A 13155-nucleotide genomic window follows, 5' to 3' on the forward strand; every position below is an offset into this window, starting at 1 on the left:
GAAAATCTTTTTAGCTAAAATAAATGTCAATATTAGCCGTTTATTTTGCAACACTACCTGCATCTTTAGAAACGAATGCACTACGCTACGACATTACTATGAAACTCGAGGCTCAATATGCGTATAGTTTTTCGAATCAATTGAGTATCTCAGAATTTTCACACACTAGCATTTTGGACGTCTTTTGGCTAGAATCGTTATTTTACAAAACGAAATGGCTGACAACACCGCTTTTCTGTGGGACAGTCTTTTGGCTAAAGTAAATGTCTATAGTAGCCGTCTATTTTGTAGGACTAATGTATTTTTAGAAATTTTCATGATGAAAAATCAGCGTGTATCATGTTTCACGAAAAACAAACAAAAAAACCCAAAAAACAACAAGTTTCACAAAGAAAAATATCGAGATTATCGAATATCGAAATTAAGTTCACGAACAAACCAGTGTCAAGAATACACAGATCAAATGTACAAATTTCACGAAGAGAAAAATCAACATGCAACAAGTTTCATGAAGAAGAAACAAAATTATAGCAAGTTTCTCGAATGCATAAATCAAGAAACATTAAGTTGCACAAACAAGCTTCCTAAAGAAATAATCAACATGCAACAAGTTTCACGAACAAAAATCAGCATGAGTCATATTTCACGAACAAAAACCATAATTCAACATGCATCACGAAGAAAAATATCATGATAAAACAAGTTTTACGAAAGAATAGATTAACATAGAACAAGCTTCACAAGGAAAGAAATCAGAATAAACCAAGTTTCATGAAAAAAAAAAATCAGCACACATTAAGTTCCACGAACAAAACCGGTGTTTCAAGGGGAGGAAAACCACTGTAAAAATTTCACGAGGAGAAAAATCAACATGCAACAAGTTCCATGGATAATAAATAATAATATAACAGGTTTTTCGAAGAAATAAATCAGCATACATTAAGCTTCTTGAAGAAATAATTTAAATGCCACAAGTTTCACGAACAAAATCAGCTTACATCATGTTTCACGAGGAAAAACATTATGATAAATTAAGCGTCAAGATAGAATAAATCAAAAAGCAACAAGTTTCATGAAGAAAAAAAACAAGATAAATTCATTGTCACGAACAAAATTCAGCGCGCAACATTTTCAACGAACAAAACCGCTTTCACGAGGAGAAAAATCAATGTACAATTTTCTCAAAGAGAAAAATCAACATGCAACAAGTTTCATGATGAAGAAATAAAAATATAACAAGTTTCTCGAAGACGTAAATCACGATACACAAAGTTTCTCGAAGAATAAATCCACATACACAAGTTTCATGAGCAAAAATCAGGACGCAACGTGTTTCACGAAGAAACAAACCAACATACAACAAGTTTCACGAAGAAAAACATCGAGATAAATTAAGTTTCATGCTCAATAATCAGCACGCAACAAGTTCCACAAACAAAACCGGCTTCACGAGGAGAAAAATCAACAAAAAAGCAACATGCAACAACTTTAAGCGAGAAGATATAAAATTATAGCAAGTTTCTCGAAGATATAAATCAAGATACACTAAGTTTCTTGAATAAATTATCCACATGCAGCAAGTTTAGCGACAAAACATCAGCATGTATCATGTTTCAAGAAGAAAAAACCAACATGCAACAAGTTTCACGAAAAGAAAATATCATGGTAAATTAAGTTTCACGAAAGAATAAATCAACAAAGAATAAGTTTCACGAAGAAAAATGTCAAGATAAATTAAGTTTCACAAAAAATTTGTTCCACGAACAAAACCGGTTTCACAAGAGGAAAGAATCAATTTAAAGGTCTCACGAAGAGAAAAATCAACATGCCAAAAGTTTCCATGAAGAAAAAATAAAAATATAACAACTTTCTCGAAGACATAAATCAAGATAAATTAAGTTTCTTGAAGAAATAATTCACATGCAACAAGTTTCACAAACAAAAATCAACATGCGTCATGTTTCACCAAGAAAGAAAACAATATGCAACAAGTTTAAAATAAATCAGCATGCAACAAGTTTCACGAAGAAAAAAAAACATGCAACATGATTCACGAAAAAAAAGCATCAAGATAAAATAAGTTCCATGAAAGAAAAATCAACGTAAAACAAGTTTCACGAAGAAAAACTAAAAGTACAGCAAGTTTCACGAGGAAAAAATTAATATGCAACAGGTTTCACGAACAAAAGTATCAAGATAAAACAAGTTTCACGAAAGAAAAATTAACCTACAACAAGTTTCAAGAAGAAAAACTAAATGTACAGAAAGCTTCACGAGGAAAAATCAACATGCAACTAGTTTCACGACGAAACAAAAAAATTACCGTAGAACAAAGTTTCACGAAACTTTCAACTGATTCAAAAAACTACAAACATATTGAACCTACTGTTTCATAGGCAGCAATGGCGTACGGTGGGCCATTCGTTTATAAAGGTGCAGGAAGTCCAACAAAATAAGCAATTAACATAGACATTTATTTTGGTCCAAAAAAAGTGTTCCACATTAAAGTGGCGTTTTCATCCGTTTTGTGGTGCAAAACAAGAATTCTAGCCAAAAGAAGATTAAAAAGCTATTGTGTGAAAATTATTGTGTAGAAAATTATTTAAAAAATTCAAGATAGCCAATCTACTAGCCAATCAAGTCAATTGACTTGAAAAATTCAAGATATCCAAAAAACTATACGCATATTGAACCTTGAGTTTCAAAGGCAGTTGACACGGCAGAGTTACAGAACAAGCAAGTAAACTAAGTGGGTATTTTTAAATACCCCTTAGTGGTTAGACATTGAATTGTTACCGAAAGGATGGATCGAGACATTTTTTCCTGGCAGTAAAGCAACATACGGTGGCTATTAGTTTTGTGGTTTCCGATTTTGCTTTGTTTCTAAATGTGCAGGTAGTTCATCAAAATAAACTACTAACATAGACATTAATTTCAGCAAAAAAAAACTGTCTCACAGCAAAGCGCAATTTTCAGCCATTTTGTGGTGCAAAACAACGATTCTGGCCGAAAAAAGGGCAAATATACTATTATGTGAAAATTCTGAGACTGTTAATTGATTAGAAACACTATATGCATATTGAGCCTCGAGTTTCAGAGGCAGCAATGGCGTGCGGTGACGCGTTCCTTTTAAAAGGTGCAGGTAATCGTACAAAATAAACGACTAACATAGACAATTATTTTAGCCAAAAAGACTGTCCAACAGCAGAGCGGTGTTTTCAGCCATTTTGTGGTGCAAAACTAGAATTCTAGCCATAAAAAGTCCAAAACGCTAATTTGTAGGAATCAAATAGTAAGAATCAAAACACGCGCGCAAAATGGGAGTAAATTCCCAAGCGTCTCAGTTGTTTCAACCCTGTAGCTGTAGAACCTTATTCTTTTTTTTTTCGGGGAGACGCGGAGATGGGAAATATCCGTATTTCGGGGATAGTGGGATCCCTGAATAGACGGCAACTGATTAGTGATGAGCCAAAAGTAATGCAAGAGAGGTGATACCGAGTTGTCAGCTGCAATTTTATTGCTAAAACTATTAGTTTGCCCCTATGTGGTAAAACATTTTATGGCCAATTTCAATAGTACCGCCACTTCGCGGATCACTTTCCCACTATTTATGGAATTCCGGCTATTTTATTGTTTTAGAAATCCTGGATTCGCCACTCAGTCAAGTCATGCCTGTGAGATGATGCAGTGGTGAGCCGCTTCGCCTGCTCTCCCCCTTTCTTTTATGCTTCTGCAATCATAAATAATACAGTTTCGCACCATCTATCAAAGTTGATCGAGCAGCTGAGTAATATACACTGAATCGCTTAAACAAAGGAAATGGGAGGAGCTTGTACACACGCCGAGAGCCTCGAGTTTCAGAGTCAGCAATAACGAACGGTGGCGCAGCAAAGCAGTGTTTTCTGATATTTTAAGATGCAAAACAAAAATTCTAACCAAAAGAAGTTCAAAATGCCTTTTTTTGAAAATTCTGAGATAGTCAATTGATCCGAAAAACTATTCGCATATTGAGCCTCGAGTTTCAGATGCAGTAATGCCGTATAGTGATGCATTCGTTTCTAAATATGCAGATAGTGCTACAAAATAAGCGGCTAATATAGACATTTAGATAAGCAAAATAGACTGCCCCACAGCAAAGCGACGTTTTCAGCCATTTTGTGGTGCAAAACAACAACTTTAGCCAAAAGGAGTTCAAAATGCTATTGTGTGAAAATCCTGAGATAGTAAATTGATTTCAAAAACTACATGCAAATTGAGCCTCGAGTTTCAGGCAGTGATGCAATACAATGGCGCATTCTAAATACATCTAAAGGCGCAGGTAGTCCTACAAAATAAACGGCTAACATTACATTTGTTTTAGCTAACAAGGCTGTCACACAGCAAAGCAGTGTCTTCAGCCATTTTGTGGTGTAGAACAACAATTCTAGCCAAACAAAGTCCAAAATGTTATTGCATGAAAATTTTGAGTCAATTCGTTCAAAAAATTATACGCGTATTGAGCCTCAAGTTTCAGAGGCAGTAATGCCTTATGGTGGCGCCTTCATTTCTAAAGGTGCACGTAGTTCTACAAAATAAGGGTTAACAAAGACGTTTATTTTAGCTAAAAAGACTGCCCCACAGCAAAGCGGTGTTTTCAGACATTTAGTGGTACAAAACAACAATTCTAGCCAAAATGCCATTCTGTGAAAATTCTGATATAGTCAATTGATTCGAAAAACTATACGCATATTGAGCCTCGAGTTTTAGGGGCAGTAATGCCGTAAAGTAGTACATTCGTTTCTAGAGGTGCAGGTAGTCTTACAAAATAAACAGCTAATATAGACATTTTTTTAACTAAAAAAAACTGTCCCACAGCAAAGTATTTTCAGCCATTTTGTGATGTAAAACCATAATTCTAGCCAAAAGAAGCCCAAAATGCTATTACGTGAAAGTTCTGAGATAGTCAACTGATTTCGAATTATTGATAAATTATACGCATATTGAGCCTCGAGTTTCAAAGGCGGTAATGCCGTATAAAAGTGTATTCGTTTCTAAAGGCAAACATAGTCCTACAAAATAAAAGGTAAGATAGATTTATTTTAGCTAAAAAGACTGTCCCATAGCAAAGCGATATTTTCAGCCATTTTGTGGTGCAAAACAAAAATTCTCGCCAAAAGAAGTTGAAAATGCTATCGTCTGAAAATTCTGAGATAGTCAATTAATTTAGAATTATCAATAAACTATACACATATTGAGCCTTGGGTTTCAGAGGCAGTAATGCCGAACGGGGGCCGATGGGATTGAATCTTAGGGGGCTCGTGGGATTGAATGCTAGGGCCCCTTCTGGAATTGCTTAATATGGGTCCCAAATTTCTTTAGTCCATGCTTCTTTTTGCTTATATTTTATCCTTTATAAGCTTATTTCACGTTTCGTTATTTCGTTTCTTGTGTTTTAACTACTTTTTCTGTGCTTTAATAGTGCTTGTAAATTTGTTTTAATTAACGAAAGATGTATGTGCAACAGTCATCATTGTTTAGATTTCTTGTTCAAGAATAAAACTTCAATATATTTCCCTCATGAAATATAAGCGTCTTGTAGTCTATGTACCTAGGTATGCTCGTTCAAGATTGTCTCTAATGTATTGCTAAATTCTGTGTAGTGAAGAGGAAAAGAAAGACTTTTGATAATATATGAAAGTGCACCATATTCTAACCATAACGATACTCTCGCTTTTATTTCATCTCTGATAACATATTCCAGTTCTTATAGAAGAAAAGACTTTATCACTAAAAAAATACGTTATGAGCAAGCCCCAATATAATATGATAACACTCTCTAAAGCATTACTTTACATGCAGGTCCATAGCAAATGTAAGGAGTTTCTAGCAGTCGATTTCTCCCTCTGCATGTGAGTTATTGCATTCATATGGAAACTTACGACCCATTTAGTTGTTCTAGAAGGCCGGAAGGGTTATTTCCGTGCGTGCAACAGGTTATCATGCATAAAGTTTCCTCCAAATCATAAAATTGGAAAGGGATTCATAGTCCAACTGTTTAGCGCTGCATTCCATGGCAGCCCTATCCCTTACGAATCCTAATCCGGACAAAAAAACCTTTAGATTATAAATGCTGTCTGAGAAAAACCTCTTGAACGAAAAAAACACCTTGAAAGAAAATGAAACCATGAAGAAAGAAAATATCTTAAAAGTATTATGTAAGAACCCACTTGAGTCTGCCTACGTTGTGACCGGGGATTCCCCGCTTGACTAGCGGACTCTAATAAGTTCAATTGCGTTACAGACAAAAGTAACCAAATCCCATTACGTAATAAGCACCAACTGGGTGAAATTGCTCGCTAAGACCCCGGTCAATTAGGATGCTAAGGGCCTCGTTGGGATTAGGGGCCTAGAGCCCCAGTGGAATGGCTCGCCAGGGATCCACCATTGGAATTGTTTACTAGGGCTCCCATTGGAAAAGGCTGTTAGGGGCCCCAGTGAAATTGGTTGCTAGGGGCCCCGTCGGAATTGTTCACAAGGGTCCCAGTTGAATCGGTTGCTAGGATGCCCCTCGTTGAATTTTTCGCTAGGGCTTTCGTGGAATTGACTGCTAGGATCCCCCCGGTGGAAAAGGCTGGTAGTGGCCTGTTGGAATTGCTCGCTAGGACCCCCCGTTGAATTGGTTGCTAGGGGCCTGGTGGAATTTCTCGTTAGGGTTCTTTGTCTTGAAGGTTCCCCGCTAAAGAGCCCTGCTAGTTTTTGCCTGCCTCTCGCCGGCTTTTTAGGAAAAAACACACTCTATTATGGAACAATCAAACCCTAAGATGTAACATGCAAAGAAATCCTGATTTGGCGGGTCCTGAAGGTTTTTTTAAAGACTAAAAAAAATTATGACGTAACAGTCAAGGAAATCCTGATTTGGCAACCCCTGAAGGTTTTTTGAAAGACTCAAAAAACTATGACGTAACAATCAATGAAATCCTGATTTGGTGACCCCCTTAAGGTTTTTTAGCACTCTAATAGGTAACAATCCAATAGGTAACACTCAAAGCCATATTATGTAACAACCAAAAGTAAGCATAACCCATTGAATAACAAGCACCTGCGTCTTGCCCTGAGGGGATCTCCGTCAAACCTTCTTCGTCATCTTAAGTCATTAATTCAAGAAAAGAGCAGTGGCTATGGGCCCGGTTAAAAGCATTATGCTGTCACTGCTATAGTATTGACCCATTGGTCATATCGGGAGAGGGCTCATTCGAACGGAAATTAAAATTTATAATGTTCGTTTTAAGTGACCAAAAAATTGGAGGGCAACTAAGCCCCCTACCCCATGCCTTTTTCCACAAAAAAATCCGATCGAAACTTCGAGATAGCCCTTTTGTTCATTATAGTTGAAAGGCCCAATAACTATGTCGTTGGGTGTAACACGACCCCCCCCCCCACAGACGCAGGGAAAAGATCTTTAAGTTATAAAATGTGCTCACTGCTTATGCATAGTATTTATCATTGGGATGCATGCATACATTTTCGGGTGCGGGGGGTGGGACCAATTTTTTGCTTTGGGTTTTTCGACGGGCGAATTTTCCATGGAGAGGGAAGTTTCCAGGGAGTGAACTTGTGAGAGGAAATTACACACTGGGGGAATTTTCCAGAATCGTTTAACAAAATTATTTTTATGTCTTGCTTTCTCTTTTCCTTCTCAATTTTACGCGAGGAGTGGTTAAGAGTAATTGTTCGAGGTAAATTTTCACTGGGACTGAAATGTCTAGAAAAAATTTCTGTGGGAAGGGGGTTCTCTGTGGAGGTGGGGCCAGATTTCCTGGCACTATTTAAAAAACGATCAGAAATGAAATAAAAAAAAAACAAGTTTTTTTACTGAAAGTTAGGAGCAACATTAATACTTATAACGAGCAGAAAATTATTAAAGGGGTTCCCCCTCCTCAACACCTCGCTCTTTACGCTGAAGTTTGAATTTTGTTCCAGTTTTTCTAAGAATGACTCCTAGAAAACAAGGGCCTTTTAATTAGAACAATAAAACACTTTTTTAAAAGTACTAAAAAACTTTAGCGTAAAGAGTGAGGTGTAGAGGAGGGGACAACCCTCTTCATAAACGTAATAATTGCATTTCGTTTTCAGTTTTAGCGTTGCTCATTACTTTCAGTTGAAAGAGGTTGTTGTTTGTTTAATTTAATATACAGAGATGGTATTTTGGTTGGGTTAGGTTATGTCCGGTAACTAATAAAATGTGTTCTGCGCGGCACCCCTACCATAATTCTTTGTGTAGTTTCCATAATTTGTCTTTCATAAAGTATTGTGTTTTTATCATATTTTGGTATATTTCATTAGGATTAACCTAACTTCACTTCTCGAGTGTGTACTGGATAAGATACAATACCGAGAATTCTATTAATTTGCACTTCTTTCAAAGCTATATTCTACTGTGCCGTTGGCCAGGGCGCCAATTGGTGGAGGGGTGAATCGGTCACCAAGATTTTATTTCTCTGGTTTTGAAAACCGCCCTTTGTGTATATTTTCATTGAAAATAAAGCTACTTCTGATCTAGCTTGCACCCAGAGCCGTTCACAAGGGGGGAGGGGTGGAGCAGCTGTCTTTGGAGCCATGGCTTGAGGTTGCCCACTTTTATCAAATTCTTATATTTGATCCTTATATTTGATTCTTACATTTGATCTAGCTTGCACCCAGAGCCGTTCAGAAGGGGGGAGGGGCGGAGCAGCTGTCTTTGGCGCCATGGCTTGGGGTTGCCCACTTTCATCAAATTCTTATATTTGATTCGGCTGTTTTGCTTATATTTGTGTCGGGAGGGGGGCGCTGTAATTATTTTTTTCTCGGGGCACCACCCACCCTAGGAACGGCTCTATTTGCACCCCCTTAACCGAAAACATAAAATAATTGTACATCCTACCCCCTCTCCCTGTCATTGAAACCACACATGCATATTACTGTTCCTGCCGCTGGGTGTCTTCATAAGAATCAAAGTTGAGATGAATTATGGTGTTAATGACCATTACCAAGAGTTCACCTTCTAAAAACGAAAATTCTTTTAAATAAATCACTTTAATTTAAACACTGTCTTTTTTACTTTTAACTCTTAGTCAGATTTATGTCGACAATATGCAAAATGCTAAGGCAATATTTTTTTAACTCACATTAAAAATCATTAAGACAGAATAAAAACAAAGAAGAAGACAGTGCAGGAGTATATTGCAAAACTGCAAGGCAATAAGATGACTTGGAGTTACAAATAATCAACAGGAATACTCCCCAGGAGACAATAAAACACATTCAGGCATTGTAAATACATCAGTGACGAACACAAAAAGGGTAAGGGGGCAAACACAAAAGGAGGGGGGTAATGGTAATAATAAATATGACCTACCCAAGAAATTTTGTGTTAGTTGGCCCAAGTTCAAGAATTCGGCTAGCAAGTGATTCTCCCTCCATGAGTGGCGGGGGATGAGTCATTTTATCCTTCTTTACATAACGACACGTGATTCTAGTTGGAGCTGCAGCTTTTCTCGGGGGTATTATTACACGAACTCCTGAGTGACGGCAGCCTCTCATTGCTCCGCCCCTGGCATCAACCATGAAGCTTACCAAAAACCTTTAAATTAGAAAAACAAAAATAAATGTTTGTTCGTTTAGTATGTCGTCCTCCTTCAATAATCTCTCCCTCACGCTCTCTCACTCACTTACTCACTCACTCAATCACTTACTCACTCACTCTGTATCTATCTCTTCTTCCACTAAAAGCTGGCTGAACTGGGCTGACATAATTCAAGAAGCGACAAAGTACCAAACCATTGGTTTTGAGGGCAGCAAAAACAACAAAAATAGTTTAAATGGCTTTGGGATGGTTTAGCAGTATCTGAATATTATATTTATTTTTCAAGTTAAAGCCATTGAAGATTCACAAAACGTTTGCGCAACCGTCCATAGCACAGAGGGAGTTGAGTGCCAGTGATGTACCTGTCGATCGCTGTTTTCATCTGTGAACAGTGCATTAACAGTAGACCATCGAAGAAAACAGGCTTAGTTTAGAGGATGAGGAATTTATATCACTTCGACAAAAATTTAATAACACCATTTGAGTTACAACGTCCAATTTCGGGAAAAAAATTTAAAATTTGCACGATCTTCTCAATTTTAATTTTATAAAAGAAACTTTAACAAGATATTTGTATTAATTCAATTTTTATTTATTATTCTTTAGGATGAAGCATTATTCTCATTCTCTTAAAAAAAGTGGGATGTAATAATTGCTTTGGCGAAGTGCCTTTCGAACATATGCAAGGTGGTTCCTTTAAATGTTGATTATGTTATGTGACGTAACAAGAGCACCCACATATTATGACTGTTTTTTGCGACGTAACTAGCTTGCCCACACAAAATAGACACAAATATTATTATTGGTAATGCAACCACAGAAAAAAAAATAATCACGTTTTTGAAGTATTAATTACGATTTTACGAATTAATCGGCACAGACGGCGTTAGTATTTGTTTCTTTATTCTTGATTTAGCAGTCAAAATTAATTAGAGGTAAAACTAAGTAGATTCAAGTTTGCCAACTAAATACTAATGATCAGTAAATACCAATTAATTTTAGCACTACTAATAAGCTTTCATTTTTCCTTTTTCTTCTTCTTTTTCCGCATACTCAAATTCCTTCGTATCTTAACCGAAATCTGAAAGGGTAAATTTCTGTTTTTACAAAAAAATCTAAAATCTAAATGCCTAATAATAAGCCTCGCTCGTCCGTCATTAAAATAGATAATAGAAGATAGATAATTCAGTCATAGTTTTAAATACTGCTTGCAATATTTGATTCAGCTTTCTACTTTACTGTCGGGAAAAGCACTGGAAAACTTCCATAATATATAGTTGTACTTACTGTCTCCAGTGAAGTTTTTTCCTAGGTAGCATAAAAAAAGAAAGGAAAATCAATTATAATTAGATATAAAAAAAATCCCAAGAACAGGAGATGGCCAGATTTACAGTTAAAAGGGATTCCAATCCCTGGAAAGATTTTTTTTTTTTTTTTTATAGCAATTACTTTTGAGAAGCTGCATGGAAACGCACTATACCCCTGTCTATGGATGCGACAAAGAGAAGACATGCAGATTAGAAGTTGGCCAAAAAAGAACTTTGTATATTATATAAACCTTGAAAGGTAGTATAAAACGTTAAACCTTCCTGTTTTCCCGCTTCTTCGGTAAGTTGGATATTAAAAGTAAATTAAAAATTAAATAATTTTACTTATTGAAGACTGTCATTTTCAATAAAATGACAAATGCTCTAAAAATAACTCTGATGCATTAAAAAAAAACCACGCCCAGATTTACCAAAAGACCCACTAGGCCCGGGCCTAGGGGCGCACAATGCCAGGGGGTGAAATAAATTATCACAGAGTGAATTGTTTTTCTTAAGAAAAACTGGATTGATGTGATTTATCGTCAAAGCGCGAAGTGCACTCCGTCGCCGCGCAGCCTATTCAAAGGAAAGTGCTTTTAAAACAAAACAGGAATTCCGAGGCCACCCATAAACTGTCAGATGTCTCCCAAGAATGGCAGCTGAGAACTCAATATCACCTCTCTCTTTCATTAATTTTGGCTCATCAGTTGCGTTCTGTTCAGTGCTTCTACTATCCCTGAATTTTTGCGGATTTCCTCGAAAATCTCGCAAAAACGTAGCATCAAAAACGCTTGAGCCTAGAAGCATCATAGTTTTAAATCCGACCCTGCAAAAAGACGATGCGTACATGTTTAGATGGAAACCTCCACTCATCCCTCTTTGTTTCTATAGTATTTCTTCCTTGGTCTCATCGGTTCAGATTTTCCTTGAAATCTAAACTCCGTAAGAAACAAGAAACCATAAATTTAATCTAAACAAAGGTGTGAACAAGTAATTCTCTATTAGAAAAAACATATTGATTAGAGAGGTGACAGATATGTATCTCGATTTTAATAGGCATAAGTATATCTAAACCGAAGCAACGTGCAAATTCAACAGCAAAACTCCCAGTTAGCTAGTTCAGAAGCTTGGCAACAATATCTAACCCTCGTGGTCAGTTCAGACAACCGGGAATTTTACAAGTTCCGAGATGTTTTCCTTTTTAGAACAGAAACAATGAATCAGAACTTTCCTTTTTCAAAAATTTTGGAACGGAGGATGGAATTTCATAAAGAAAATCAGGAGATGTTCGGTATGTCCGAACATACGAAGAGAAAAATCCATTATAAAAAATTGCATACATGATTAGTCTCGTTAATATAATGCACCCAGTACATGGGTGCCAAATTTTCATTTTCAAGGAAGGGGCCGGAATAAGTGAATTTATATTTTAAAACTTCCTAGCATACAAGAAGAAAGTGTTCAGTGTTTCCCAGTGCGACTTCAAGCTATTTTGTGAGGATTCGGTCCCACGAGCTGCGCTTCAAGAGTTGTAGCCTCAAGACCCTCCTGATAATCGTGAATGGATATTCCTCCTGAGAAGGATACATAAAGTAACAAAAGAGCAGTAGAATTTTGGACCCCATTTAACACCCTTCCGAACTATAATGCTCACTATAGTAACATTTCCCTCCATGTCCTTAGGGGGTCCAGTTATAGCCCTGGGCTGCATACACAACTTCGGAAAAGAAAAAAAGCTATAGCAACACAATTCTTACTTTATAACATGTAAAAAAATTTTATGAACCATATTTTGGTAAAGTTCTAGTTGAGGACTTCTTGATATCTTCGATAGGCTTAAGGCCCTTTCCTAAAATTTAAGAAATAGACTTGGAAATATTTAAAACCTTAAAAATCAGGATTGAGAAAGATCAAAACACTTCCCTTGTACCTCATTTGACCAGATGATCTAGCCTAGTCCTATTTGTCAAGATTCGACTATTGCAACCAAAAGACTGTAAATGATCATTAAAAGTCATGCCCTTTGGAGAAGGGGTGGAGGCAGTTCAGAATATCTTTACTGGATATCTTTGAGGCTCTGGATCCATTCCTGAAAGTTTTATTCACCAAACTCGACTACTTTTCAAGATAGACGAAAGTAACGTATCTAGAATTCTGCCCATATTAACGGGGCGTCACCATTTTCATCCCCTGCCAAATATCCACGTTTTCCTAAATTTTGTGCATGCCCAGGGCTATATCTGGTTC

The 13155-nt window shown here is 36.7% G+C and overlaps 1 protein-coding gene across 6 annotated transcripts in view; it reads right to left on the reverse strand.

Moving 5' to 3' along the window:
• Positions 1-13155, reverse strand: part of LOC136031850 (ankyrin-2-like) — a 350415-nt gene that overhangs the window by 153518 nt on the left and 183742 nt on the right. For 4 of the 6 annotated variants that reach the window (XM_065711711.1, XM_065711709.1, XM_065711713.1 and 1 more), the window contains one exon: positions 9374-9598. In XM_065711711.1, coding sequence (XP_065567783.1) covers positions 9374-9598 — 225 coding nt within the window. Of the gene's footprint in view, positions 1-9373; positions 9599-10888; positions 10910-13155 lie in introns of all 6 variants that reach the window. The other 2 variants (XM_065711710.1, XM_065711714.1) reach the window with 1 other exon arrangement.

The sequence above is a fragment of the Artemia franciscana genome, chromosome 10 (assembly GCF_032884065.1).
Source record: "Artemia franciscana chromosome 10, ASM3288406v1, whole genome shotgun sequence".
Lineage (NCBI taxonomy): Eukaryota > Metazoa > Arthropoda > Branchiopoda > Anostraca > Artemiidae > Artemia > Artemia franciscana.